At 57.5% G+C, this 23,086-nt stretch overlaps 7 protein-coding genes across 7 annotated transcripts; 3 read left to right on the forward strand and 4 right to left on the reverse strand.

Annotated features, from left to right (window-relative positions):
- Positions 1 to 1,224: 1,224 nt before the first annotated feature.
- Positions 1,225 to 5,237, forward strand: EX895_002732 (uncharacterized protein; the record flags this gene model as incomplete). The annotated part of the gene is made up of 2 exons (XM_029883330.1): positions 1,225 to 3,064; positions 3,343 to 5,237. The coding sequence occupies 2 exons, from the start codon at positions 1,225 to 1,227 to the stop codon at positions 5,235 to 5,237; spliced, it is 3,735 nt and encodes a 1,244-aa protein (XP_029740365.1).
- A 334-nt stretch (positions 5,238 to 5,571) lies between these two features.
- EX895_002733 (uncharacterized protein) lies at positions 5,572 to 7,872 on the reverse strand (the record flags this gene model as incomplete). Its single annotated transcript, XM_029883331.1, has 1 exon — positions 5,572 to 7,872. One exon carries the CDS (start codon positions 7,870 to 7,872, stop codon positions 5,572 to 5,574), a length of 2,301 nt encoding a protein of 766 aa, XP_029740366.1.
- A 635-nt stretch (positions 7,873 to 8,507) lies between these two features.
- On the forward strand, positions 8,508 to 11,726 carry EX895_002734 (uncharacterized protein; the record flags this gene model as incomplete). The annotated part of the gene is made up of 1 exon (XM_029883332.1): positions 8,508 to 11,726. One exon carries the CDS (start codon positions 8,508 to 8,510, stop codon positions 11,724 to 11,726), a length of 3,219 nt encoding a protein of 1,072 aa, XP_029740367.1.
- A 290-nt stretch (positions 11,727 to 12,016) lies between these two features.
- Positions 12,017 to 15,856, reverse strand: EX895_002735 (uncharacterized protein; the record flags this gene model as incomplete). The annotated part of the gene is made up of 2 exons (XM_029883333.1): positions 12,017 to 15,754; positions 15,851 to 15,856. 2 exons carry the CDS (start codon positions 15,854 to 15,856, stop codon positions 12,017 to 12,019), a joined length of 3,744 nt encoding a protein of 1,247 aa, XP_029740368.1.
- Positions 15,857 to 17,451: 1,595 nt separating this feature from the next.
- Positions 17,452 to 18,165, reverse strand: EX895_002736 (uncharacterized protein; the record flags this gene model as incomplete). The annotated part of the gene is made up of 1 exon (XM_029883334.1): positions 17,452 to 18,165. One exon carries the CDS (start codon positions 18,163 to 18,165, stop codon positions 17,452 to 17,454), a length of 714 nt encoding a protein of 237 aa, XP_029740369.1.
- A 1,351-nt stretch (positions 18,166 to 19,516) lies between these two features.
- Positions 19,517 to 20,167, forward strand: EX895_002737 (uncharacterized protein; the record flags this gene model as incomplete). Its single annotated transcript, XM_029883335.1, has 1 exon — positions 19,517 to 20,167. The coding sequence occupies one exon, from the start codon at positions 19,517 to 19,519 to the stop codon at positions 20,165 to 20,167; it is 651 nt and encodes a 216-aa protein (XP_029740370.1).
- A 154-nt stretch (positions 20,168 to 20,321) lies between these two features.
- EX895_002738 (uncharacterized protein) lies at positions 20,322 to 22,322 on the reverse strand (the record flags this gene model as incomplete). Its single annotated transcript, XM_029883336.1, has 1 exon — positions 20,322 to 22,322. The coding sequence occupies one exon, from the start codon at positions 22,320 to 22,322 to the stop codon at positions 20,322 to 20,324; it is 2,001 nt and encodes a 666-aa protein (XP_029740371.1).
- Between the last annotated feature and the right edge of the window lie 764 nt (positions 22,323 to 23,086).

Below are 23,086 nucleotides of genomic sequence, written 5' to 3' on the forward strand. Positions count from 1 at the left end.
AAACAGACAAGGTCCAAGGCAAGTCGATGACCAAGATGAGCGTTAAGCGTCGCTAGGGCTGTGCAAGCGCAGCAGAAGGCTTTCTGAGCAAAGCCGAGGGCTCGTAGTTGGGGTGTGTCTGTCGTATGGGCGGTCCGTCGTAGTTGCGAGCGCAGGTGGAGGATTGGAGGAAAGAGAGCAAAGGCGAGCCGATCTGCTGATGATGGATGAATGGCCCAGCCACATATGACAGGCAGCAGGCAGCAAGTGGCAGCAGCGTGGCGTAGAGTGGCCGCATCGTACGATTTTGTGTGGAGCTCGCGCCGCCGCCCTGCCTTGGCCGCTGTCGTCGGCTTCTCTTCCGACAGGTATAATTTCGAGGACGACCCTGCATCTGATCAGCCAACAAACTCTTCCAGCTGCCATGCGTGATTTTCACCTGAAATAGTGGTATTTCGAGATTTCATCCTGCCTCTCTGGTCAAGCGCTATTTCGAAAGCCGTCGCCGCTGCCAAAGCAACGTCGAAATATCAGCCCACTTTCTGTCCCTTGGCCGCCAGCCTCGACGACAACCTTGCCATCCAAACAGGCTCTCCGCATTTGCAACCGCACTCGCCGTTAACAGAGGACAGTCCCTTCCCTTCAGGTAGGCAGATCCATGTAAAAGGAGCTAACACACAGTACCGTGCCGTCACGCCACTGAACCAATGCAACGACATGATCGACCTTTCGGTTCTCAACTTGCTCGCTACGAACGACACTCGTTTGAAGATTCCATGCTAAAACGATAATATATATTTATGCAACCCTTGCGTGTACTGCCAATTCGCTTCTTTAGCTCAGTTGGTACGAGCGTCCGACTGAAGTATTCAGTTGCCACTGCTGCAGTGGAGAGAACATGCTGCTCAGCCAGCAAATTCTCGCATATCGGGAGGTCATCTGTTCGATCCAGGTAAGGAGCATTTCTTTTTTGAGCCCTTTAAATAACATAATACTGTAAGCAGTGGGATCTTCGTGTGAAAAGGACGCGAAAGGCACCCATGGCAACGTTGGTGAAGTGACTGTGTGGGGTGCAGCTTTTTTAATGCGCAGAATCACTGCTACCGCGTCATTTTTGTCGCCCAAAAGAAAACAAAACAAAACGAGAGATCAACACTATCTTCATTGACACCAGTTCATCCAACTATCATTCCCAGCAGCAGCCTCCAGCAGCACCCAAGCGAGGCGCAGACGGCGACGACGATCATGGTCTTCATCGTCAAGATACCCAACCGCTCGCGTGCAAATACCCCGGAGGCCTCCAATACGCCTTCCAACGAGCATGCGCCCGCACAACCAGCCTCGGTCCCGGACGCACGAGCACCCGTGCCGTCAAGCACGAGCACGAGCGCAAGCATGCCAGCTGCCAGTTCCGCAGCGGAGCTCGATGTACTCCTGGCACCGTCCGTGCTCAACCATCGATACGTGCGCGGCGTAGATAAGAGCCTCATCGTCGAACGTCCAGAACGCATCCGTGCTGTTCTCCTCGGTATCGCTGCGGCCATCGGAAAGTCGTCCTCAGATCAGCGTCAACATCCGCCTTTGCCTCAATCTACCACAACGTACTCGTTTCAGCCATCGCCGACCTCTGTATCCAAGTCGGTCTTGCCTCACCAGGACACAATGGCAACCTCATCATCGCTAGCGTCGTCACACGACAGTCCTGCGGTGGGGGTGTATGCCACACCGTCATCAGCACTGCCAGCAGCGCCAGCACAGAGCAATGACGACGACGACGACCTCATTGCACGACTCAATTCGCTGTCCGTGCAAGCCGACCTTACTCCACAACCTCCGGTACAGATACGCCAAAAGTTCCGTGTCCTGCATTCCACTAGATCTCTGTCGCTCGATCCACCCCATCCCGCTGTAGCTTTCACTCATGCGCATGCAGACGAGAAGGTTACTCTGCTCGAAAGCGCTTATGAAGTCGCGAAAAAGAGGCGCCGTGAAGCCCAGCCAAACGCCGCCACGCAGCAATTCTCAACGTCGTCAGGTTCATCGAATCAGCTCCCGCACGTTGGAGATGCCCTCAGAGCAGATCGAGAAGGCACACCTACTCCTGCGTCTTTAATGTCTGCATCTGTGCCAACGCAACAATTCCCGGAGGGGCCGACTATCTCCACAGCCTCAACATCTCACGCTGCCTACCTCGAATACCTTTGCAGTCGAGCTCCCAACCATGCACCGTTCTCACACCACAAACACCACCAATCGTTTCCTTCCAATCCCCTGCCCGAAGACAGCGAGGCCTACACTTCGAGCGACGGCGAAGGCGATGACGCGATGCATCTCTCGGAAATTCCTGAGCACCTGCCTCAAGGCGATCTGTATCTGGCAGGTCCTTCCGACTCAGCAAATATGGACGGTGGATCCGCAGAGGCGATTCGTCATGCCATGGGTGCTTGCTGCGAAGCCGTCGACCGTGTCACACTCGCAGCAGCATCCTCAGACGCACCGACATCCTTGCCGCTGCGCGAGATCCAATACGACACCTTCAGCCAAGACAGTTTGCAGAGCGACGGAAATGCATCTCCCGCCAAGCGTGCCTTCGTGCTCAGTCGACCACCGGGTCACCACTGCTCTGGTTCCACTCCACAAGGCTTCTGCTGGGTCAACAATGCCATCGTTGCCGCCGCCCACGGCTACCTCCAACACGCCATCGACCGCGTCGTCATCTTTGACATTGACCTCCACCACGGCAATGGCACCCAGAATTTGGCATGGCGTATCAACGCCGATGCCAACAAGCACGACGATCTACGCTCCGAACGCATCGCCAGCTTGCGTGCGGCTGCTCTGGACAAAGCACGCCAAGCATTGGGAAGTGGCCACGGTCGGGCGCACGCCAGCAGGGTCGCCAAGGTCGCCTTGACCGAGCAGGACGAAGCCGAGGTCAAGCGTCAAGCGGGTCCACGCGCGCTGCGCTTGTTTTACAGCTCCTTGCACGATATTGAGTCGTTTCCGTGCGAGGATGGCGATGCGAATATGATCAAGGATGCAAGTACCTGTGTCGAGGGCGCACACGGACAGTGGATTTGGAACAGTAAGTTTTGAAAGCTAGAAGCTGGGACGCCGACGATTAGACAACGAAAAATGGTAAAAGGTCCGAAGAAGGCCGGCCCTCTTGTGGCTGGCGAGTCTTGTGACGCACATATCGTGATACGTCGCTGGTTCTTGACGGTGCGATGCAATCGCTGAATATCGACAGACCAGACGACATGAGGCGTCCCGTCGGGCAGATCCCAAATTGTAACCGATTTCTCAGGATGTCATTCACCGTATCTGACCATCTCCCTCCTCTTTTTGCATCTTTCACTGCAGTTCACCTGGATCACTATCGATCGGAATCTGACTTCAAACGGCTCTACGACGAAAAGTACAAGATTCTCTTCGCCAAAGCCGCACGTTTCCTCACTGCCACCTCGGCTACACCGCAGAGCACGCTTGTGCTCATCTCGGCCGGCTTCGACGCGTGTGCATACGAATACCCAGGCATGCAACGGCATGGTAAACACGTCCCTCCTTCGTTCTACCACACATTTGCTCGCGATGCAGTCCAATTTGCAGACTCGCATGCAAAGGGTAAGCTGGTCTCGGTCCTGGAAGGCGGGTACAGCGACCGAGCCTTGTGTTCCGCTGCGTTGGCGCATGTGACCGGGTTGGCTTTTGGTGCGGAGGGAGGGGAGGCAGAAGCAGAGTACTGGAAGCTGGAGAACCTGATCGCGGTGGAGAAAGTGGCGAAGAAGATGGCTGCGCACGCAGCGGCCGCTACCGTCGCAGAGGCAAGTGCAAGTGGGGCCAACATCACGCCCAAACGACGACAGGCGGAACTGGCACCTTGGCTGTCGCAAACGTCAAAAGCATTTGCTGCGTTCGAACAGGCGTGCGGCAAGCAGCACGTCGTGGCACTCGGTGCGAGTGCAACACCGTTGCGCGGTGCAGCTTCGGCTGCGGCAGCGAGGTCGAGCAGTGCCATTTCGAGTCCGTCCACAGCTGCGGGAGGCAGAGTGCTTCGCGATCGAGGTGCTCTCAAATCCAGACCGGGAGCATTTGACAGTGCAGCATCGACACCGCAGCCACGACGCGCGGCGAGCCCGATCAAGGCTACACCGACCAGAGCCTCCGCAGCAGCTTCGGCGATTGGGCTGGGGAAGAAAGAAAGCCCGAACAAGAAGGCATCCCCGTCAAAGGGCAAGGGTAACAGCGACGGCGGTCCTTTTGAGGTTGCTTTGTCGATGCCGGTGAAGCATGGAGAGGACGAGGACGGTATGGCGATGGATACCGATCCGCCCACGAGAGGTGTTGCGCTGGGCGGTGGCGCGGGAGCAGGAGTGATGCGAATTTCTTCAACAGTGCATGCTGAAAAGGCGCAAGATGGGGGAGATAGTACGAGGGACGACGCCAAGTTGGACCTACAGCTACCATGGTCGCAAGAACAACCGACGAAGCAACAGCAAACGCAGCATCCATCTCAGGTGGAAATCAAACGTCAAGCCAACCTTCGATTTGATGGAAATTCAACCCAGCCTGGATCTGCGTTACCTCCATCGACGACTTTCGCCTCGATCGACAACACCACCTCATCCCATCCGTCCATCACAGCCCCCCCGACTCCCTCGCCTGCACCAGCGCAGCAATTGCCTCTCCCCACCACCACTACCACCTTGCCCAGCAGCACCGCATCCTTCCTCGACCCCACCTCCTCCACAGCAGCCTCGCCGAAATTAACGTGTCAACCCGTAACACTGGTCGACGCGATGTCGGCGCCGCACGAGCAGATCGTCGATGCAAATGTGAGCAACATTCTGCGCGGAGGCGGGCACGATCTGCTTGGGTTGGACTACCTGCGCTCGCGGGCATTCCAGTTTGCAAACGGCGAAGAGGAGGAGGAGGACGCGCCCGGATCGCCCGATCTGGGACTAGGCGAAGAAGGGGGCTACTTCCCGAAGATTCCGAAGGATGCAAAGGGGGAGCAAGGCGAGAGGGAGGTACCCGGTGGACTGGGGGCGGCATTGGCAGGGCTGAATTTGAAGGAAGCTACGCTGGCCAGGGGGAGGAGTGGGAGCTTGTTTGGCGGTCGCGAGCAGCAGCAGGTGAAGGTGGAACAACAGGGCGAGGGAGCGTCGTCGTTATACCCGCACTTGCCGTCGACTTTTGGATCGCAAACCGATGTCCAGCAGCAGCAGCGGCAGCAGCAGCAGCAGCATCAGCAGTAGTAGTGTCTAGCTCTAGAAGCAGCGACGGTGACGGCGCTCCTCGGATTAATACTCACATCGTCACACAAGGTCTGGTGCTCTTCTACCTTCATGCTTCGATCAAGTATCAATCTAAAGGTTTCTCTCTTTTTCTACGGCAGCATTGCTCAAAGACGGTCCGCACCCCGCTTCGAGACCGGCATGAGACCAAGCCTTGAATGACTGAATGTTCTCTCAGACGCGCTTCACCCACGTACACACGCATAAATCAGCGGTAGCAAGATAAAACTATTCCCGAGTCGACAAGGGCCTAAACATGTCCCTCATCGCGAGAGGGGAAGGAGCATTGATCGGCCTACTTGTGATTCTTCTTCATCCTGCGCTTCTTTTCCGCCTTGGGCATCTTAGTCTTTCGCTTTTCGCGGTTGGCCTCCTTCGTCTCCTTCTTGGCTTGCTTCTTGAGCGATTTGGCCTGCTCTTTGGTCAACTTGGCGTCCTTTGGGTGTTGTTTGGCCGTCTCATCGTCGGTGTCGCGGTCCGAGTCCGAGTCGGAATCAGAGTCGCTGTCGGAGTCGGATTGGGGCCCTTCCTCGTCATCGATGTGATCGGTGGTGCGGGAAGAGGCAGGAGGGCCAGATTGAGCGGCGGGTAGAAGAGTCGAGAAGGAGCCTTCCTCCTGCGAAGTCGAGGGCTTCTTCTTCTTTTGAAGCTCGATCTCTCGTTCCGGGTCTTCGACCTCGTGCAGCGAGAAGGGGATGTAGGTCGACTTGAATACTTCATCGTCATCGGCATCACCTTGTCCGTGCGCGGCAGAATTTCCCGCAGCGGTGTTGGAGGCAGTGGTAGTGTCCGCGGCGGTTGTCTCGGGTTCGATAGAAAGCTGATGCATCAAGTGTTTGAGAGTGTCCATGAGCGATGCTTCGCTCTCGCCTGTGACGAGGGATGCAGGTGCACCCGCTGTAGAAGCGGTAGGGCCATTGGCAGTGTTGAGACCAGTATACCATGCGCCTCCGCCAATGACTTTACTTTGTGGTGCTACCTCGACCGCTTCCGAGGGTAGAGGGCTAGCTTTGTCGGCCTTCGCTGCTGCTGCTGCTGCTGCTGCTGCCGCTGACGCACCGCTGAGCTGCACTTGCAGCTCCGCATCATGCTCGGCATTCGGATTCGGCGCATCGTCCTCGTGGAAATCCGCATCCTGCTTCTCTAAACCTGCCCTCCCGCCTTTCCTGGCAGCATCTCCCTTCGGCTCGCTAACGACGAATTCAAACGTCTTGCGCAGTCCCAGTGTGTGCACCCCCCTCTTCGCGAAATACTCGTCGACATGTCCTAGATCGGCGCGCAAGAAGTCGTACGCTCTTGGATGATCGTGCTCGACCGACTGGGAGACGTCGATGATCCACAGATGCCCCTCGTGATACAGAATGTTGTACTCGCTAAGATCGGCGTGCACGAGCCTGCACTCGTGGTACATGATCCTAACACTCGCGAGCAGCTCGCGGTACAATCTCGCCCACACCTCCGGATCGCCGCCAATCATCTCATCGGCGTCTTTGAGCCTCGGACTGGCCCACCCGTCAGAATCGCCCAGGAACTGCATCACTAGCACATGATCTCGCAACTCGACAGGCACGGGAGCTCGCAGCCCGGCAGACACCATCCTTTTGAGGTTTCGTGCTTCCTTTTCCGCCCACAGCCGCACCATTTTGCGTGGATTATGCTTGGCATAGCCGTGACGAAACCGGAACTCTCCGCTGACATAGCGGTCGCGGTCTTTAAAGACCAAGATCGATGTCTTGTAGATCTTGAGTGCGAGACTTCCTTTTTCTGCTTCATCGGAAGCAGCGGCTGTGGTGGCGTGATACACATTGGCCTCCTTTCCTGTGCTAACACAACCGTTGACCGATTCGAGCAGCCCGCGGTTGACCATCTTGTAGAGGATGACCATGGTGCGTGGATCGAGCACGCCCTCAACGGTGGCGCGGTCGGCTTTGTCCTTGATACGAACGGCGTCTCGCCCACCGAGCGCTTTGCGGGGGACGGTGGAGTTGACGCCTCCGCCGATGGCGGAGGAGGGGTCGTACATGTCTTCGACACGGACGCGGGAGGCGAATTTGGAGAGGGATTCCATCTGCGATGCGGTGCGTGTTTGGCTGGTAGAAGGGCCTGCGGCGGATGCGGTAAGGGATACTGCGGATTGCTTGCTGGAGGATGCTGCTGTGGGTGCTGCGGGTCGGCGACGTCGGTTCATCGCGGGGAGAGGAGTGGCACTCGTTGTGGTACCTGCGGCGGATTTGGATGTAGAAGCAGAAGCTGGAAAGCTGGAGGCGTTGATCGCATTAGCAAGCTGGCGCGAACGATTGAACTGCTTTGTAAAGTCGCCGCGGGCCAGCTCCCAGTCAGCATCTTCGACCGCACCGTATCCAGTAGCGTCGTCGTCATCATAATCGTCTTCCTCCTCTTCTTGGACAACAGCGTCCACATCATCTGCCTCGCTATCTTCGGCGTCCGAAGCAGGCCTTAGCAAGTCGGAGATCTCTTGACGACGTTGCTGTTGCGATTGCGCCGTGTCTTCGTCCTGTGCAGCTTGAAGGTGTTGCTGCTGCTGCCGCTCGACCAATCCTTGGTCTGGAGCATCGTCAAACTGTCCCGCTTCCATAGTGGTGATCGTATTGGTGAACGGCGACGATGGTGATGGTGGTGACGATGGTGACCATGCTGAGCACACCTTCGCAAATTCGCATCCTTCAAGAAGTTTTGGCTGCAGAAAGAAAAAAATGGACCCTATCGGTTGTGCCGAGTTCCGCGTGAGTTTTTCTTGCGTTCACCATGTCTGCGGCGTAACAATCTGTTCTTCGTAGCTCCACCTCTCGCACGGGCACACGCTCCAACGGGAAAATGCACTTGCTGTGCCTTGCTGGACTGCACTGCGCTGCAGCCTCTGAGTCCCGCCGCCCGCACAACGCCAACTGAGAACAACACCTCGCAGCTTGGCTGTGCGAGGTGAGAGGGCGTGCGTGTGCAGAGACTTGCGTTGGTCTCATACAAAGCTCAGCTGGAGCTGTAGGCTGTGCGAGACTAGGCTTTTGACATGTCTGTGCTACTTCCTCCAGAGACACATCCTATCCTCATCACTCGTTGACACGGCGACGCAACAACATCCGCTGAGCTGTTTCACCTTAAGCTGAGCATAGTCAGCCATCACTACCTCAAGTGCTAGCCACTATCGGACCCTCCGACTAGATCTATCGGCAAGCTTCCGAACCAGAGCCTTACTGCTGGCACACACGCAGGATGAGCTTACCCTCAACTCTGACGGTGGTGTATCCGCCCTCATTTCAGAATTCGTTCTGGTCGCATCCGTCTTATCGTCCAGGCGCACATTCCCTCTACGCCAAGCTGCAAGCCGGTCTCGACGAGAACGAATCGATTCTCGCCTTCGTAGCGCACCGTGCTGAGCTGGAATACAATCACGCAGAAGCCCTCGCCACTCCTCCTCCTCCGCCCTCGTTTGGCGCTCCCCTCTTCAAGCAAGCGGCTGGTATCCTTCACGAAGTGCTCCCCATCGATGCTGCTACTGGTCTCGGTGTGTCCTCCAACTCCACGCGCGGTTTTACCGCCAACACCTCGGCCACCTCGCGTGCCTTTCGGATGATTCAGGCAGAGACCAATACCACGCACGCCAATGCCCACGGCAAAGTCGCACGCCACCTCGAAAAGTCGATCCTGGAACCTTTCGGCAAGTGGGCCGATGATCACAAGCAACGCATCACCAGTAGCTGGGAGCACGTCGATGCCACCCTCACGCGTTTTGAACGTCAAAAGGCCGAAGTGGACAAGCTCAAATCCAGTTACGAGAGCAAATGCCGCAATGCTGACGAAGCAGAAGACGATGCGCGATTTGCTCCCGTCGAAGAGTTGGATGTGGCTTCTCCACCTTCGCGAGCTAACGATGCTACGCTTCGTCCACCTGGAGGAGCAGCGACAGCAGCCTCTCTACTGCAGCGCAGAAGCGTCTCGGCGGACAGCACCAAGTCTATCTCGCTCGAGGATGAGACCGACCCCGAAACGCTGAAACGTCGAGAGACGGTGCGAAAGCAGTTTGGCTTCACTCAGCGCTCCACCTCGGCTACCATTTCCACGCCCACCAAGCCCGACGAAGTTGGCGGAGTCAAGCTTCCACCACTCCCAACCGAGACCGAAGGAGAAGCTATGGAGACGAGTGCAGAGACAGGCGTGCCTCCTTCTACAAGCCTCAAGCGAACCGGTACCATTTCGGCTTTTGTCAGCTCCGCAGTCGAAAAGATGCCTGCACCGATCAAGGCTGCTGTCGGCGGCGTCGTCTCCGCTGAATCGCGCCATATCCGGCTCAGACGCGATGCTGACAACGCCGAAAAGGTGTACGAAGAGGCGGTGCGCAACCTCGATCGAACGCGCTGCCAGGTCGAAGAGGTCCTCTTTGAGCATTACGGACTCACCCAGCGATGGGAGGCTGACCGCATCCGAGCTGTCCAGTCGGTGCTTGCTTCGTACAATCAGGCCGTCTCGGCGCAGGTGCCTATCCTGCAGCAATCATCGACTCGCTCGTTCAAAATCCATCAAGGTCTCGACCCTTCCCTCGAGCTGCGTGCCTTGATTCGCCAAGCAAGGACCGGTCCCTTCCACCCCGCCATCGAACGCTTCCAACCTTATTATCACGACGAGATCTCGCTCGGTCGCAAAGCTGGTCCGCAGGGTGTCGCACAAGGATGGCTCATCAAAAATGGCGGCTTTGGCTTGAACCTGTCGCTTGTAGAACGGCTCGAGTACCTCGAGCGGCTCGAACGCCAGCAGTCGGGCGTCGTGGCAGAGTCGGTCTCGAGCAGCCCGCAGCAGCTCGCTACGCTTCCACCTGTACTGACTGCGCTTCTGTCGGCTTTGGGCCGCGCCTATGCCGATACTGATCGCTGGGCTGTGCTGGCCAAAGCGCTCACTGCGCATGCCAATGCTGCTGACGACGACGATGCTGCCGAGGGGAAGGAATCAGTGGAGCCCGATGCAAAGCTCATTGGGCAGGAAAAGCGCAAAGTGTGGATTCTCGAGGTTCCTCTGCCCATCACGCATCGCTTGCGAGATGCGCTCATTGCACACCTCCATCCGTCTTTGGCGGATCTCATCTACGGCAATGGCGGCAAAGGTGGCGATGCTGGTGGTGGTGTTGCAGATAATATTGTCAATCCTATCCCAGACAAGCTTCTTGACTCGTACGACCCACCTGTTCTTGCCGCCTGCGTCAAGCTGTGGTTGCTCGAGCTCGAGCACAGCCTCATCACCGAGGATCTGTGGGATCAGATTGACGCCATTTACCGTGCTGCTGCAGCACAGGAGCACGATGCCCTTGCCGCTGTCACACCCACCATCGCTGCTAGCACTGGAGATAAAGACGGCGGGAAAGCTGAACAGCCGGCTAAACGACCCGAGATCGACGATGCGACCAAGGACAAGATCCAGGCGGGCGTACTCGAAGATTTGCGCGTGGTGCTCAACAAGCTCCCCAAGATCCACCTTGCCTGTCTCGACGCCCTCTTTTCCCACCTTCGCAAGCTTGTGACTACGACCGAAGCGGCCGAGTCGGATGCTATCTACACCAACAAGCTCGGCCTTGCGCTGGGACGTGCACTGCTGCGGCCCAAGCATGAGTCCGCGTACACGGTGACCTCGCAGATCGGCACTCTGGTCGTGGTCGACTTGATTCTGCACTACGACCAGATCTTCCCAGAGCTTGTCGAGAAGAAGCTGAAGGAAGCTGCTGCGGCTGCTGCGGCTCAGGCATCGGGAAGTCCGAGCGGTAAGAGTGGGTTCACGAATGGACAGCGCCGCACGCCTATCCGTAAGCGCACTAAGCCGGTCGATCAGAGAATTTCGCGTTCGTCGATTGGGAGTGATCTGCAGCAGGGAGCGAAGAAGTTGATTGAGCAGATGGATGAACGGGAGCGAGGAACGTCGTCGAGGGTGTCCGACCAGTCGCAGCAGCAGCTTCCGCCGCCGCCGCCCGTTCCCAAGGTGACCGCCGACCAGGCCAGCAGCAAAGTGGAGCCGTCACCATCGCTCCCCCCCGCGATCGTCACATCGACCGACGCAACAACTACAGCAGCTAAGCAATCCGACGACCTCTCGGCACCCACACCGCTCACCGAGCGCGTTTTGACATCCTCGCAGCAACGGGAAGCAGAAACCGTCTCTGTCGCATCTGAGAAGGCCGAGCAACAACAGGCGGAGAATGACGAAAAACCGCTGTCCAACGTCGCCCGGCTATCCAGGCAGTTTAACAGCGCTAATTTGGGGTCTAACCCGAGCGGGGGTGGGGGAAAGAGGACGAGTATGGGCGGCGTCAGGGGTCCCAGACCGGCGGGTGCGAGAGCCGCGAGGTTGTCCAGTCAAGGCTTGTCTTCTGCGTCTGCGACTGCGTCCGAGTCGAATGCGGGGGGCGCAGAGGCGGGTGGATTGGACAGTGCAAGTGAGGAACAGTCGTGACCTTACGTGTGATGCACGCTTGACGATCAGAGGGCGATTGCGAGTGTGAATCGACAGTTCTAGGCTCGCATCCTTCTGTCATGTGCTCAATGCAAAGCTATATACCTTCAACACGCGTTTTCCCCCTCTTCTCGCCGCTACACGGTCACTTGCTCTTTTGTGTCCCAGCCATGTGTGTTTGCCGGCCAACACCCCGTCACTCACCTCACACTCACAATCACATCCTTGGTTTCCAAAACCCAAAACAATCGTAAAATTGCACGTCACCCTGCTCGGCACCTCGTGCACAGCTAGACAACATGAGGAGCCGTCCAACTGAAGCTCTGGAACTCGGCCTGGTCCTGCGCGCTCAGCACCGAGTGCACGGGCGTCAGCGTCGGCTTCTCGCTGGTAAACTCGGTATCGAACCAGCTCGTGTCGCTGGGGTTCTTGAGCGTCGGGCGGAACGGCGGGGGGACCCGCTTGTTGAACATGTCGTCCCAGTTGACGTCGCTGAAGAACGGATGGGCTTTGATCTCCTCCGCGTCCGTCGGGCCGGAACCCAAGCGTCTGGCCGGGTCCCTCGTCAGCAGCTTTTCGAGGATCGACACCGAGTCGGCCGGCATGTGTAGCGGGTACAGCGGCTCGTCTTCCAAGATCGCATCAAAGATCTCGTCCTCGTCATCACCTCTAAACGGCGCCTGGCCCAGCAGCATCTCGTAGATCAAAATGCCAAACGCCCACCAGTCCACCGCCCGTCCATACCGCTGCTCCAGCAATATCTCCGGCGCCATGAATTCCGGCGTACCACAGAAAGTACTCGTCGTCTTACCATACCACATCTCCTCCTTGCACAAGCCGTAATCGGCCACTTTGATATGCCCATCTAGCGTCAGCATGATGTTGTCCAGCTTCAAATCGCGATAGATGATCCCCTGCTTGTGGAAGTACTCGAGTGCCAACAACACCTCGGCAGCGTAGAACTTGGCTCGACGCGGCGTGAACGGCTCGCGCTGGATGTGCAGCATCAGATCTCCGCCCGAAATGTACTCCATGACAAAGTAGACACGCGTCGTCGTCTGGAAGCACGAGTGCAGCCCGAGCAGGAACGGATGCCTCTCGCGCGCAGCCGCCAAGAACACGCGCTTCTCCGATTTGGTCGACTCGACTTCATCGTTCTCGATGATAAACTCCTTTTTGAGCACCTTGATGGCGTAGAGATTCCCTGAACGCTTTTCCTCGGCAAGCATGACTTTACCGAAGTTACCCTTACCCAGCACCGCAAGGAAGTTGAAATCGTCCAGCCCAATCTTGCGTCGCGAAGAGGGTAGCATTCGCGGCGGCTGCGCAGAGGTACCGGAGGGGACCATGGCGCCAGCGCCACTGCCGCCACCGACCGGCTGACCAAAGTGCGAAGGAGGCGGTGCTTGGGAAGCTGGCCTGTGCTGCTGTTGCTGTGGTGGTGGCTGTGGCTGCTGCTGTTGCGGCCTGGGTACGACATTCAAGGTAGAATGCGACTGTTGCATGTGGGGCAGCTGCGGTGGTGCTTGCTGAGACGAAGGAGGCGGCGGTTGCTGCTGCTGAGAGTACTCAGACGGTGGTTGAGGACGCGCGCCGTACATGCCGCTCTGCGATTGCGATTGTGACTGGTGTTGCTGCTGCATCGGTGAGCCGGCATTCGCTGGTTGAGGCAAAGGTCGAGGAGGGCGCGACATGTCTCCCAAGCGACTGTCAGTAGAGGATGGCGACATTCCATCGCCGATCCTAGGAGGCTGTGGACGGGCACCAAACTGCGGCCCTACTCCAGGCCTTTGCTGCTGCTGCTGTTCAACAGATTGCATCCTCTGCGACGGGCCCGAACCATAGCCAGCCTCGCTTGCACCGGGCTTTAGCGACATCTGTTGCGTCTGCTTCTCGAGACTCGAATAGCGTGTGTCGGAACTCGTGGACGAGATGGGAGGTAACTGCGGAGGCGGAATACGTCCTGGCGGAGCACCGGGCATGCCGTTACCCCCGTTCGAGCTGAAAGCATTCTGCGGCATCGGTGGCGGCAATTGCTGCTGTTGGTACTGCATCTGCTGCTGTTGCGTCTTGGCCGACGACTTGACGCGGTTGATGGTCTCGATGTCGCTGAGAAGCTGATTGGCCATCTCCATCGACATACCACAAAAGTCGGGCACCAGGTGGGCGCAATCTGTATGGCAGGTAATGTCGCATTCGGAACACTTTCGAGCATTCTTGCGTCCAAGCGGCAAGATGTAACCACAGTGGCAGCACCAGTTGGCGCTCAGATTGGTGATGGGCTCGAAGCGGTGCGGAATGCGGTGGTTGATCTTGACTTCGTCTCGGTCAGCTTCCGCGTTGCTCTTCGAGATGCACTTGGTAACCACCTTTTGCGCACACTTCTTGTGGCAAGCGTAGCGACAGTCCTCGCACTGGCTGCCGGCGGCATTGAGCAAGAACTCGCCGCACAACGCGCAGCGGAGCACCTGATAGAATTGGCGCGACACAAATTTGTGGCCGTTGATCTCGGCAACGTCCTCCTTGCGCTTACGGAAGGCGCCCTGTCGACCGAGTCGAGCGTCGTAGGGGCGTTTGCGCACGTTCTGCTTGATGAAATTGAGTCGCAGGTAGATGGCTCCTGCAGGCTCGACGGCGAACCAGGCTTCGACGCCGTCGCTCGGACCATTGGGCACGGGCACGCCGGCAGGCGTGTTGTAGGCACCGTCAAAGCCGGGACCGGAGCCGGTAGCATACGGACCACCGCCGCCCTGTGGCTGAACACTGTCCGCGGTCACCCAGCCATCGCTAGGGCCGTGGCCATGCGACGAGGCATCGGGCACCTGACCAAACTTTTTCTTTCGCTGCTCCTCGACAATGTCGCTGATGCGGATCCAGAGCATGCCGACGGGGACAGGATGCGCATTGCCAATCTTGTCGTAGATGGTGACTTCGAGCTCATTGGCATTGTCGACGGGAATCTCAAAGTCTTCCTGCCAACGCTCGTTGCGGCTCGGGTGGGTGCGCGCTCGGGGCGTGTCTTCGACCTTGATGACGACGGTGGACTCGCGCACGGATCGAGTTCCGCGTGGCACGGGCGCATGGTCGATGTCGCGAGCGCTGCGAATCGAGATTTGGAGCGTACCGGAGAGCGGCTTGCGGAGGTTCTGTTTCCGGTTCTCGACGGATTCCGGGCTGGCGTTGTCTTCCTCCTCCTCCATGACGTGGAGCTGCTTGTATCGCTTGAGCGCCTGCTGAAGCAAAACAATCTTGCTCTGCGACTCGACACGTTTGCTCTCTGCGTCGTTGCGACTCTTGCGATCGCCCTCGGCCTGGTAGAGCTTGGCCATCTTGTCAATGCCTTGCTTGTACTGCTTTTCGATTTGCAGCTTAAACTCGAGCTGATGGAGCATGCGCGAAATCTTGGCGGTGGTGTGCGGAGTGTCGTCCTTGATCAGGTCGAGATTGGTGTAGTTGCGCCTTGCGCTGGTGCCCATGCGGTGCATGGCCGGTTGCCACGCTTCGGGCCCACCGGAGCCGTAGCCAGCGCCTGCGGCAGCGCCATAAGGACCCTGGTTGGCGTACTGGGCATACGAGCCATCGGGACCGCCAGGTGCCCCATTCTCTGGTGCGGATGGGAGCGGGCGTCCGTCGTAGCGACGAGGAAGGACGGCCGGCGAAGGTGGGTTGGAGCCGAGGTAGGAGGAGCTGCTATCACCCGGGTAAGGGCGACCACCTCCAATGCCCGAGGAGCTGGTGGCGCTAGTTTTGACGGACGAGAAGCTCTGTCTTGGATCGCTTTGGGTGACGCTGCCGACGGGGCTGTCGGTGCGGAAGCCAGGACCACCGCTTGCGCGACGCGATTTAAGGCTGTTGAGCGATTCTTGGAGGTAGGAGATGTTCCGCTGTGCCTCTCGAATTTGGGACTCTGCTTGCCGAATGACGTCCGGATTGCTTGTGGCTGCTCGAAGGGCTTGGTTGCCCTCCATGATACGACGCTGGGTCTGGATGCGAGCATTGACCTCGGCGACCTTGGATTCGCTTGGGTCCTGTTTGGTCGACAAGTGAAGGGAAATCATGGTTAGTAAGAAGGGTCTGACGGTAGCGGGTGCGGAGAGGTAGGCATTGTAGGGCGTGAGACTTACAGCCATGATGATAGAGGGGACTACGCTGATGGGCGCAGAGATGTAAGGCGAGTAGGATAGGCGTCTGTCTACCACGAAGTGTCTAGACTGCGTTCGATGAGCTTTTCGGACAGCCTCGAACTTTGCGTCGCGCTGCTAGGCTCCTCAAAACGGGGCTTAGCGTGTGAAGCGGGTGAGTTACGAGGTCGAAGCTGTATGCCAATCGAGAAGATGCGTTGGCTCTATTCACGAGATCGACAGAGAAACGGAGTTTCGTCGGTTGACGTGTTGCCAATCGGATGCTGATGTCGAAAGCGAGTAGAGTGTGGGTCCTGAATGATGCGTGAACCAGATCCGCGGGTGAGTAGGTATAGCGCGATCGTTCGTAAGGGCGTGAAAATATCAAGACGTAAGTGGGCGGCAGCAAAAGAGGATACGCGCGATGGAGTCGTGTAACAAGAGTGGACACGGCGCAATGTATCGAAGTTGTGGGAGATGGACTGTGAAGGCTGAATGGAAGGCGGCGAACGACAGCGACAACGACAACGACAACGACTTCGACACTGAATCCAAATCAATGTGCCAAACGCGCGATCAAGCCAAGCGGAAAAGGCAAAGCGCAGCAAACCAAAAGCGCAACTTGAGGGCGGGACAGTCAAAGTCAAAGCAGCAATCGACTGATTCTTGAGCACAGCTGCAGCCCCTTTCTCTTCCCAGCGCCTCAGACACTCACACACCCGACTGCAACGACAACACGACACTCTTCGGCCTGAGGATTTCAAGATTTCGAGTTGAAATCCTCGAAATTCAACTGAAATTCGGTTCAAAATGCCATGACGCGCCTTGCGGATCCAGACAACAACACACACACACACACGCAGAAACGCTAATGCACAAAAAGCTGTGCTGGCCCGGCAAGGGTTCAGCGACTACTTCTGACCGTGTTCCCCCCCTTTTTCTTGAACTTTGTTAGGGGCAGTGTCGTGCGTCTCGGGTCGGCGAATCGAGCTGCTGGAACTGCGATTCTTCTCGGCGCAAGAGAGGGCTTGAATTGATGTTAGCGCCCGTCTTCGCAAAATCGGCATTTTCGACGAACCCAGGTCAAGGAGTTCCGACCCGTGTTGCAGACGACCGGCAGCTCTCACTGACATTGCCAGGATCCGCTGAGAAAGGCTCGTCTTCTCCACGTGAGCAAGCTTCGATCACACAAAGAGTCAGTGTCAAGACAGCAGAACCTCACCGCTAAGGGCAAGGACTGGGCGGCGCAAGGAACATGGGATTCCCAGCGATCAACCACGAGGGTACAAGTACACGTTGAGTGCTACAGGGCGTTCACCATCCGCTCGCCAACAGCAGGGCGTGCGGATGAGAACAGGTATCTTTGGAGGAGGGGGAGTGATTGCGACGCCAGAGCTTAGGAGGTGAGACTCGGCCATGGCGGCGTCTAGAGGAGCAAGATGACTCCATAACTTGGTGCGAAGGTATCCAAACGACAAGTCGAGGTGCTGTTGAAGGTCTCGCTGACGTTTGAGCCTGGATTGTTTGTGGAAGGGTGGTGCCTAGAGCAGCGGTTGGCGGCGATGCCATCTCAAGGCAAAAATACATTGGCCATCGACAAGAGCTTAGGCCCTGGGCTTGGACGGCGTTCTCTTGCCTCGGTTGCGCGTGCCAGAGGCAGGACCATCGCTCTCGAGAAGCGCCTGCTGTTCGGCTTGGGCCTTCTTCTGCTTTTCGGCCTGCTTGTAAATATTGGCCGTGAACGGCTCCTCGAAGCGCAGCGCCAGCGCATAGACTGCGATCACCAGCACGCTCAGCAACAGTCCCGCCGGCTTGCCAAACCACAGCGCCACAGCGACAAAACTCATCGAGCTGCCCCAGTACATGGGGTTGGCCATCACGTTGAAGGGGAAGCCCGTGACGATGCTGTCCATGAGGATGCCAAAGTAGTCGCCCAAGTAGGTGCCCGTCACGCCCAATGCGTACATGGAGGTAAGCACAAAGACGTTGCCGGATGCAAACAGTAAGGCGGCTGCCGGCCTAACCCACGCCTGCTGCAGAAGTGCGTGCGTAGGCTGATCCTTGAGTGCCAGGTTGTAGAGATGATCGCGCACGATGCCCAGCAAAAAGATCGAAACGGCGAGCAGGTAGCATCCCAGATAGCGCCGACCGCCCAGAATCTTGGTTATGGTCTTGTTGTGGTACTCGTTCTGTGCGACAATGTTCCAGTAGAGTGGGTTGAAGCAGATGCTGCCCACAGCGATCCACAGCGAAGGTTGCGTCAGATCGATGACACCCGGCACCACGTACGGGCTCGATTTTTGAAAGAGGGCAGCCATCTTGCAGAGTGTCCAGTCCGAGGTGCAGAAGACAAAAGAAGATGTGGCGATGAAAACAAGACGGTGATCATGAACAAACAAGTGATGCAGACTCGACCGAAAAGCTTATTCGGCCAACAGCTACCCTATAAAGAGCTCCGTTCGTCCACACGTGGAGAAAAGGCAGGCGCACAGACAGAGACAGAGGCGAAGAAGGACTCACACGCGTCGACGTGACGGTAGAATGGTTTGTGCTTTTTGTGATTGAATCTACTGCGACGCAAGGGTTTGAGCTGTAGCTGAGTGTGTGGGGTTGAACCCTGTGAAAACCTGCCCAACTTGGCACGCAGCAGATCGGCTTCTTCCGACTGTACCAGCATGCTAAACCTGGGGTGCTTTGTTCGGCTCGGTATCAGACGGCGGAGTGCTCTCACGGGTGCACTCCAAAGCCCCTGTCTGTAACGTTGCTCGCATGCGCGAGGGCCACACTCAGGCCGCTTGACGGACCTTGTGGCGTGGCTAGTTCGATGGAGCTCTGCTGATACTGTGGACCCGTTGCTGTCCTCTTCCCCACAGCACAACCATCTGTGTTCTTAACGCGCTTCTTAGATAGCCCTGAAGAACCGGTCAGTGATGGCAGAGTCGATTCAGGGGACGAGGAGGTCAAGGATGCAGACCTCTTTCAAGTTGAGCAGTCACCTCGACGGCGTCTACTTGCACGTCTCGCTGGCTGAAATGCCGCTTCGAGGTCCAGTTGCTGAAAGAAGCCAGACGCACACCCCGAGCCCTCCTTGTCTGGAGCAATATGCTCTCCAATTCATTGTGGCGGCCTCCATCCATTCGCCTGGACATCCCCCCCTTTGCCTGGACGACCGTTCCATGCGGACCATAGCTACGCCCATGATAGATGACATCAACTCGGTGAGCAACTGCACGCGTTCGTCTAGAAGCTAACTTGTTGCGGACAGCGTACTGATTACGATGTGGCTGTCCTCAGCTGCGCCACGGGTGGCTCAACATCTCTGATCTCCATGCGCGGCCGTCCAAGGAGGACGGGAGGCGAACAGAAATGAACCCAGACGGATCGAACCATTCTTCCCTCCAACACAGTGAGCTCGAGTGTAGATGAGCTCGAGCGGGCTTCTGCTTTCTACTGACTCCTTGATGCTCAACTACAGCTGTCACATTCACTCTTGTACCTGTCGGCATTCCAGAAGATCTGACCATTAGGAGGCAGTATGACGTTCACCTCGAATGGGTCGACACCCGAAGTGAGCATGCTGTTCCTCTCGCGGATCTGTTTCAGAACACAGTCTTGCCCTTGCAGCTGCGGGACCTCGTGAGCCAGCTCGTTTCGCGCCTTCTCATTGAAATGTTGCTTCGAGACGCCCCCACTGCCAAGCTCTACAATCACCTTTGGCAGCATCGCCAGAGGGACACTGTTCCCCTGATCAGCAGCATCGCCGCGTCCATGCATTCTCTGGTATCACGCGCCACCGGTCCCACCAAGCTCGACCAACTCCTTCGGCGATTGCAGAGCACGCAGTCTCTGCCGAGCATCATCGACTATCAAAACCTCCTCACCGAGCTCGATCTCGCTCGCCATCCTCCGTCTGTGCCGCTCACCGCGCTTTCCAGTCGAAGCGCATCGCAATTGCATTCAAGCAGCCCCACGGCCATCGCATCCGTCGACTTTGCGCCAGACGAAGGAGACCACGATTTCGATTGGATCGACGCCGACAGAGCACAGTGGGTCCCTGTGACTCACCGCCGAGAAGAGCACGGTAATCAGCATGGTGATCTGGAAACTTCTCTCTACTTTTCGCCAGACTTCGATCAAGATGGCGACGAACCCGCCACGGTGGCAGCATGGGAAGAGATCTTGATATTCTCCCAAAGCGATCATCCAAACAATGTCGAATTTGGTCTCGGTGGCATGACTACCGAGGGTGAATCTCAGAGGGGTTCCATCCTACCATCCTTGAACCCTGCGTCTCCCGTAGCCGAATACCGCTCAAAATGACGTCCGCGATCAGGATCTGTCCGCTCGCGCTGGTTACAAGACCAACTAGTGGGTTGACGGCGAAACGGTCACGCTGGACAACTTAGAATTACAGTCGCACATCAGAGATCCAATGCAATACCATCACCTGCCTAAAGGTGCGGACCATCCCGCGTCACGAAAGCGGAACGAAGCAACACACTAATAGCGACGGCAGCCCACAAGGTGCGATCTTCATCTCAAAGATGCCACGCGTCGGAATCACCGTATTGCTTCCGTCGCCGTTCGGTCGCACAATCTCGGCGTCCCAGTAGAGCGGTGGCGTCTTGTCAACAGCTGGGATATAGCTTCCATCCTCCGCTTGTGTCCCACCCACAGCGAGCTCGTACAATCGGAAGAACTTGGACGCCGAGTCTTCGGTCATGAGCTCGTAGCACGAGAGCTTGCCGCCCGTCATCTGCTCTCGGCTCCGACCGCACAGATCTTGCGCCAACTGGTTGGACGAATACACCTCGCCCGCCTTGCGGCACACCACCATGGGCACAGGTGTGAACGGAAGCACTGATTCCGTAAAATAGCGAACGTTACCTGCCCACTCCGCCTGTAATTGGATCAAACTCGATGGCTGGATGTTGTCCTCGAGCGAGAACCAAAGTCTTCGGATCTTGGACAGCGCCGCCTCCACCGACCGGATCGACTGCTCCGACCAATTTTGATCGGTCATGTACCGCATCAGGGATCCATACCCTTTGCGATATGGATAGGGCGAGTATACGTCGCCAGGCCGCTGCCGAGCCGGCGGCTCTTCCACATCATCGACAGTGTCATCTCGACGGTCTCCACTTTGCTTTTGAATTTCACCCCTTGCAACGGATGGTACGGGCACAGCCACCGTGTCGGCAATGCTGGAGCCGGGGCTATTCGTAGACGATGCGACTTGAGGGCCGCGGACGTTGCGGGTGTCCATCTGCCGCAGCTGATGCTGTGGTGAGGCTGTTAGGGACGGAGCCGGCTGGAAGCTGCGTGGATCGGGGCCAGAGCTCACGCCATACTCGAGTCGATGGTTGTGCGCGGAATGCAAAGTACTTGCATTTGCATGCTGAAGGCTGACATGATGTTGCGATCCTGGCGGGTGATGCACTTGATGATGCGGATACTGTGGAGGTCCCTGGCGCGGCGCAAACGGGGGATGCATCTCTGGAGGGTGTGCGCCATTCAACCGCGCACTGAACGCATCTGCGACGTCGAAAAAGTAGGTCGAGAAGAGCGAGTCGAGCTCTGCCGAGGAAGGAGGCTGGAAGATGGGCTGGGTCTGAAGCAGCTGAGACGGCGCGTTTTTCGCTGACACCGAAGACTCTGCTTGCACATTGTGCATCGATTGGTGCGGCATTGGTGCAAACGAGCCGGAGCTTGGAGGCATGGCGGTGCTCAGCGCGGAGGCCGGACCACCTGGCATGCCATTCGAGTTGGAGGGTTCAGGACCAGGGGCCGCCACGTATGCACTTGCCGCATTTGTGATTGCTAAGTCAACATGTGATCGACTGAGGTCGGGATGCAGACCCTCACGGCTGAGGTGTTGATGCGAATCGATTGAGTCACGAGGAGTTTCGGCTCGAGCCTTTCTCTTTTTCGTTTGGTTGCCTTCGGTCCTTGTCGGGTCGGTGGCATGCTTGGATGACGACGTTGAAGCCATGTTGTTGCCTGGGCCCGCAGCGACTGAAGGTGGCGACACGTAGCCATCATTCAGCGAGCTAGTGCCCGAGCTCGGCTCTGGCGCGGCTCCCGTTCTAGCGTGTTCCTGCAGCGCTTGCCCCTCTTGTGGGAGATCGATGCAGCGGTCTGCAATGCCTCGCTTGACGCAGCGATGGCAGGGTCGCTTCTCTTCGCAGACCAAGTGCGAGCGTCGACAGTAGACACACGCCTGCCTCAGCTTCTTCTTCCTACGGGGCAGGAATCCGAGAGGCCCAGCGGAGATGTCGCTCCCACTGCCATGGACAGATCCACTCGCCAGCCCATCCGGAACGTGCTGCTGAGGGTTCTCGCCTGCGGATGTCTGACGCGGAAGGGAGCTCTTCGATTCGTGGCTGGAGGATGCTCCTTTGGTGTCCGGAGTGGAAACGTAGTCATCGAGTAGATAGTTGGGCAACACCTTGCGATTGCTTCGAAGGGATCCCATGGATGCAAAGAGCGGCGAGCTCTTCGACGCGGTCAACAATCCGGCCACAGAAGGACTCGAGTTTTTCAGCTCGTTGCGTCGGACCGCCGGCGTTGTCCTACTGGACACAGGGCAGCAGGCAACGCCGGAGAGATGGTGGGCCGTGTTCGAGCGTGGTGGACGGTGATAATGGGGGAGGAGAAGGATAGAGTTTGTGGCGGAGGCCTCCGCGTCCAGGAGCAGGTAGCGCGGCAGTGGCCGATGGAAGAAGGTCGGGAGGAGAGAGAGGCGAGGCGTCGAGAGCGACGAGGACGGCGCGGGTGATCCTTTCAGCTCGGGACACGGCCAAAAGGACCCTCTTTTCACCGGCTCTGACTTGAGCTAGGGCAGAGGACGAGTGGTGAACCGACCAACAGCTCGGATAACCGAGCATGGCGTTTTATTTGGCTGTGGGCCTCGCCTGCGAAGGGCGGCTCTTGCAGATGGAAATTCAGGCGATCTTGCTCTGTTTGAGCTCATCCACCTGGACCCATGAGCAGTCGCTGGATCAAGGAGGGCTGGCTGGATTTGCCGTTTGATAATTGGGCGGAGAAGTAAGCTGCCATGTGCATGTGACTGGCAAATCGAGCGGCACAGAGGCGGAGTGGCGGGCCAGACGAGCCACTAAAAAGAAGATGCGATTTTCTTCTCGATGACCTTTTGCCGTTGCGTGGACGAACGATTAGGAGGTGCTGCGCGTAATACTGGAACCTCGTTCTGTCCTCGTATGACAATCGCGCTGCGTT

Source organism: Sporisorium graminicola, chromosome SGRAM_16, assembly GCF_005498985.1.
Source record: "Sporisorium graminicola strain CBS 10092 chromosome SGRAM_16, whole genome shotgun sequence".
NCBI classification, from domain to species: Eukaryota; Fungi; Basidiomycota; class Ustilaginomycetes; order Ustilaginales; family Ustilaginaceae; genus Sporisorium; species Sporisorium graminicola.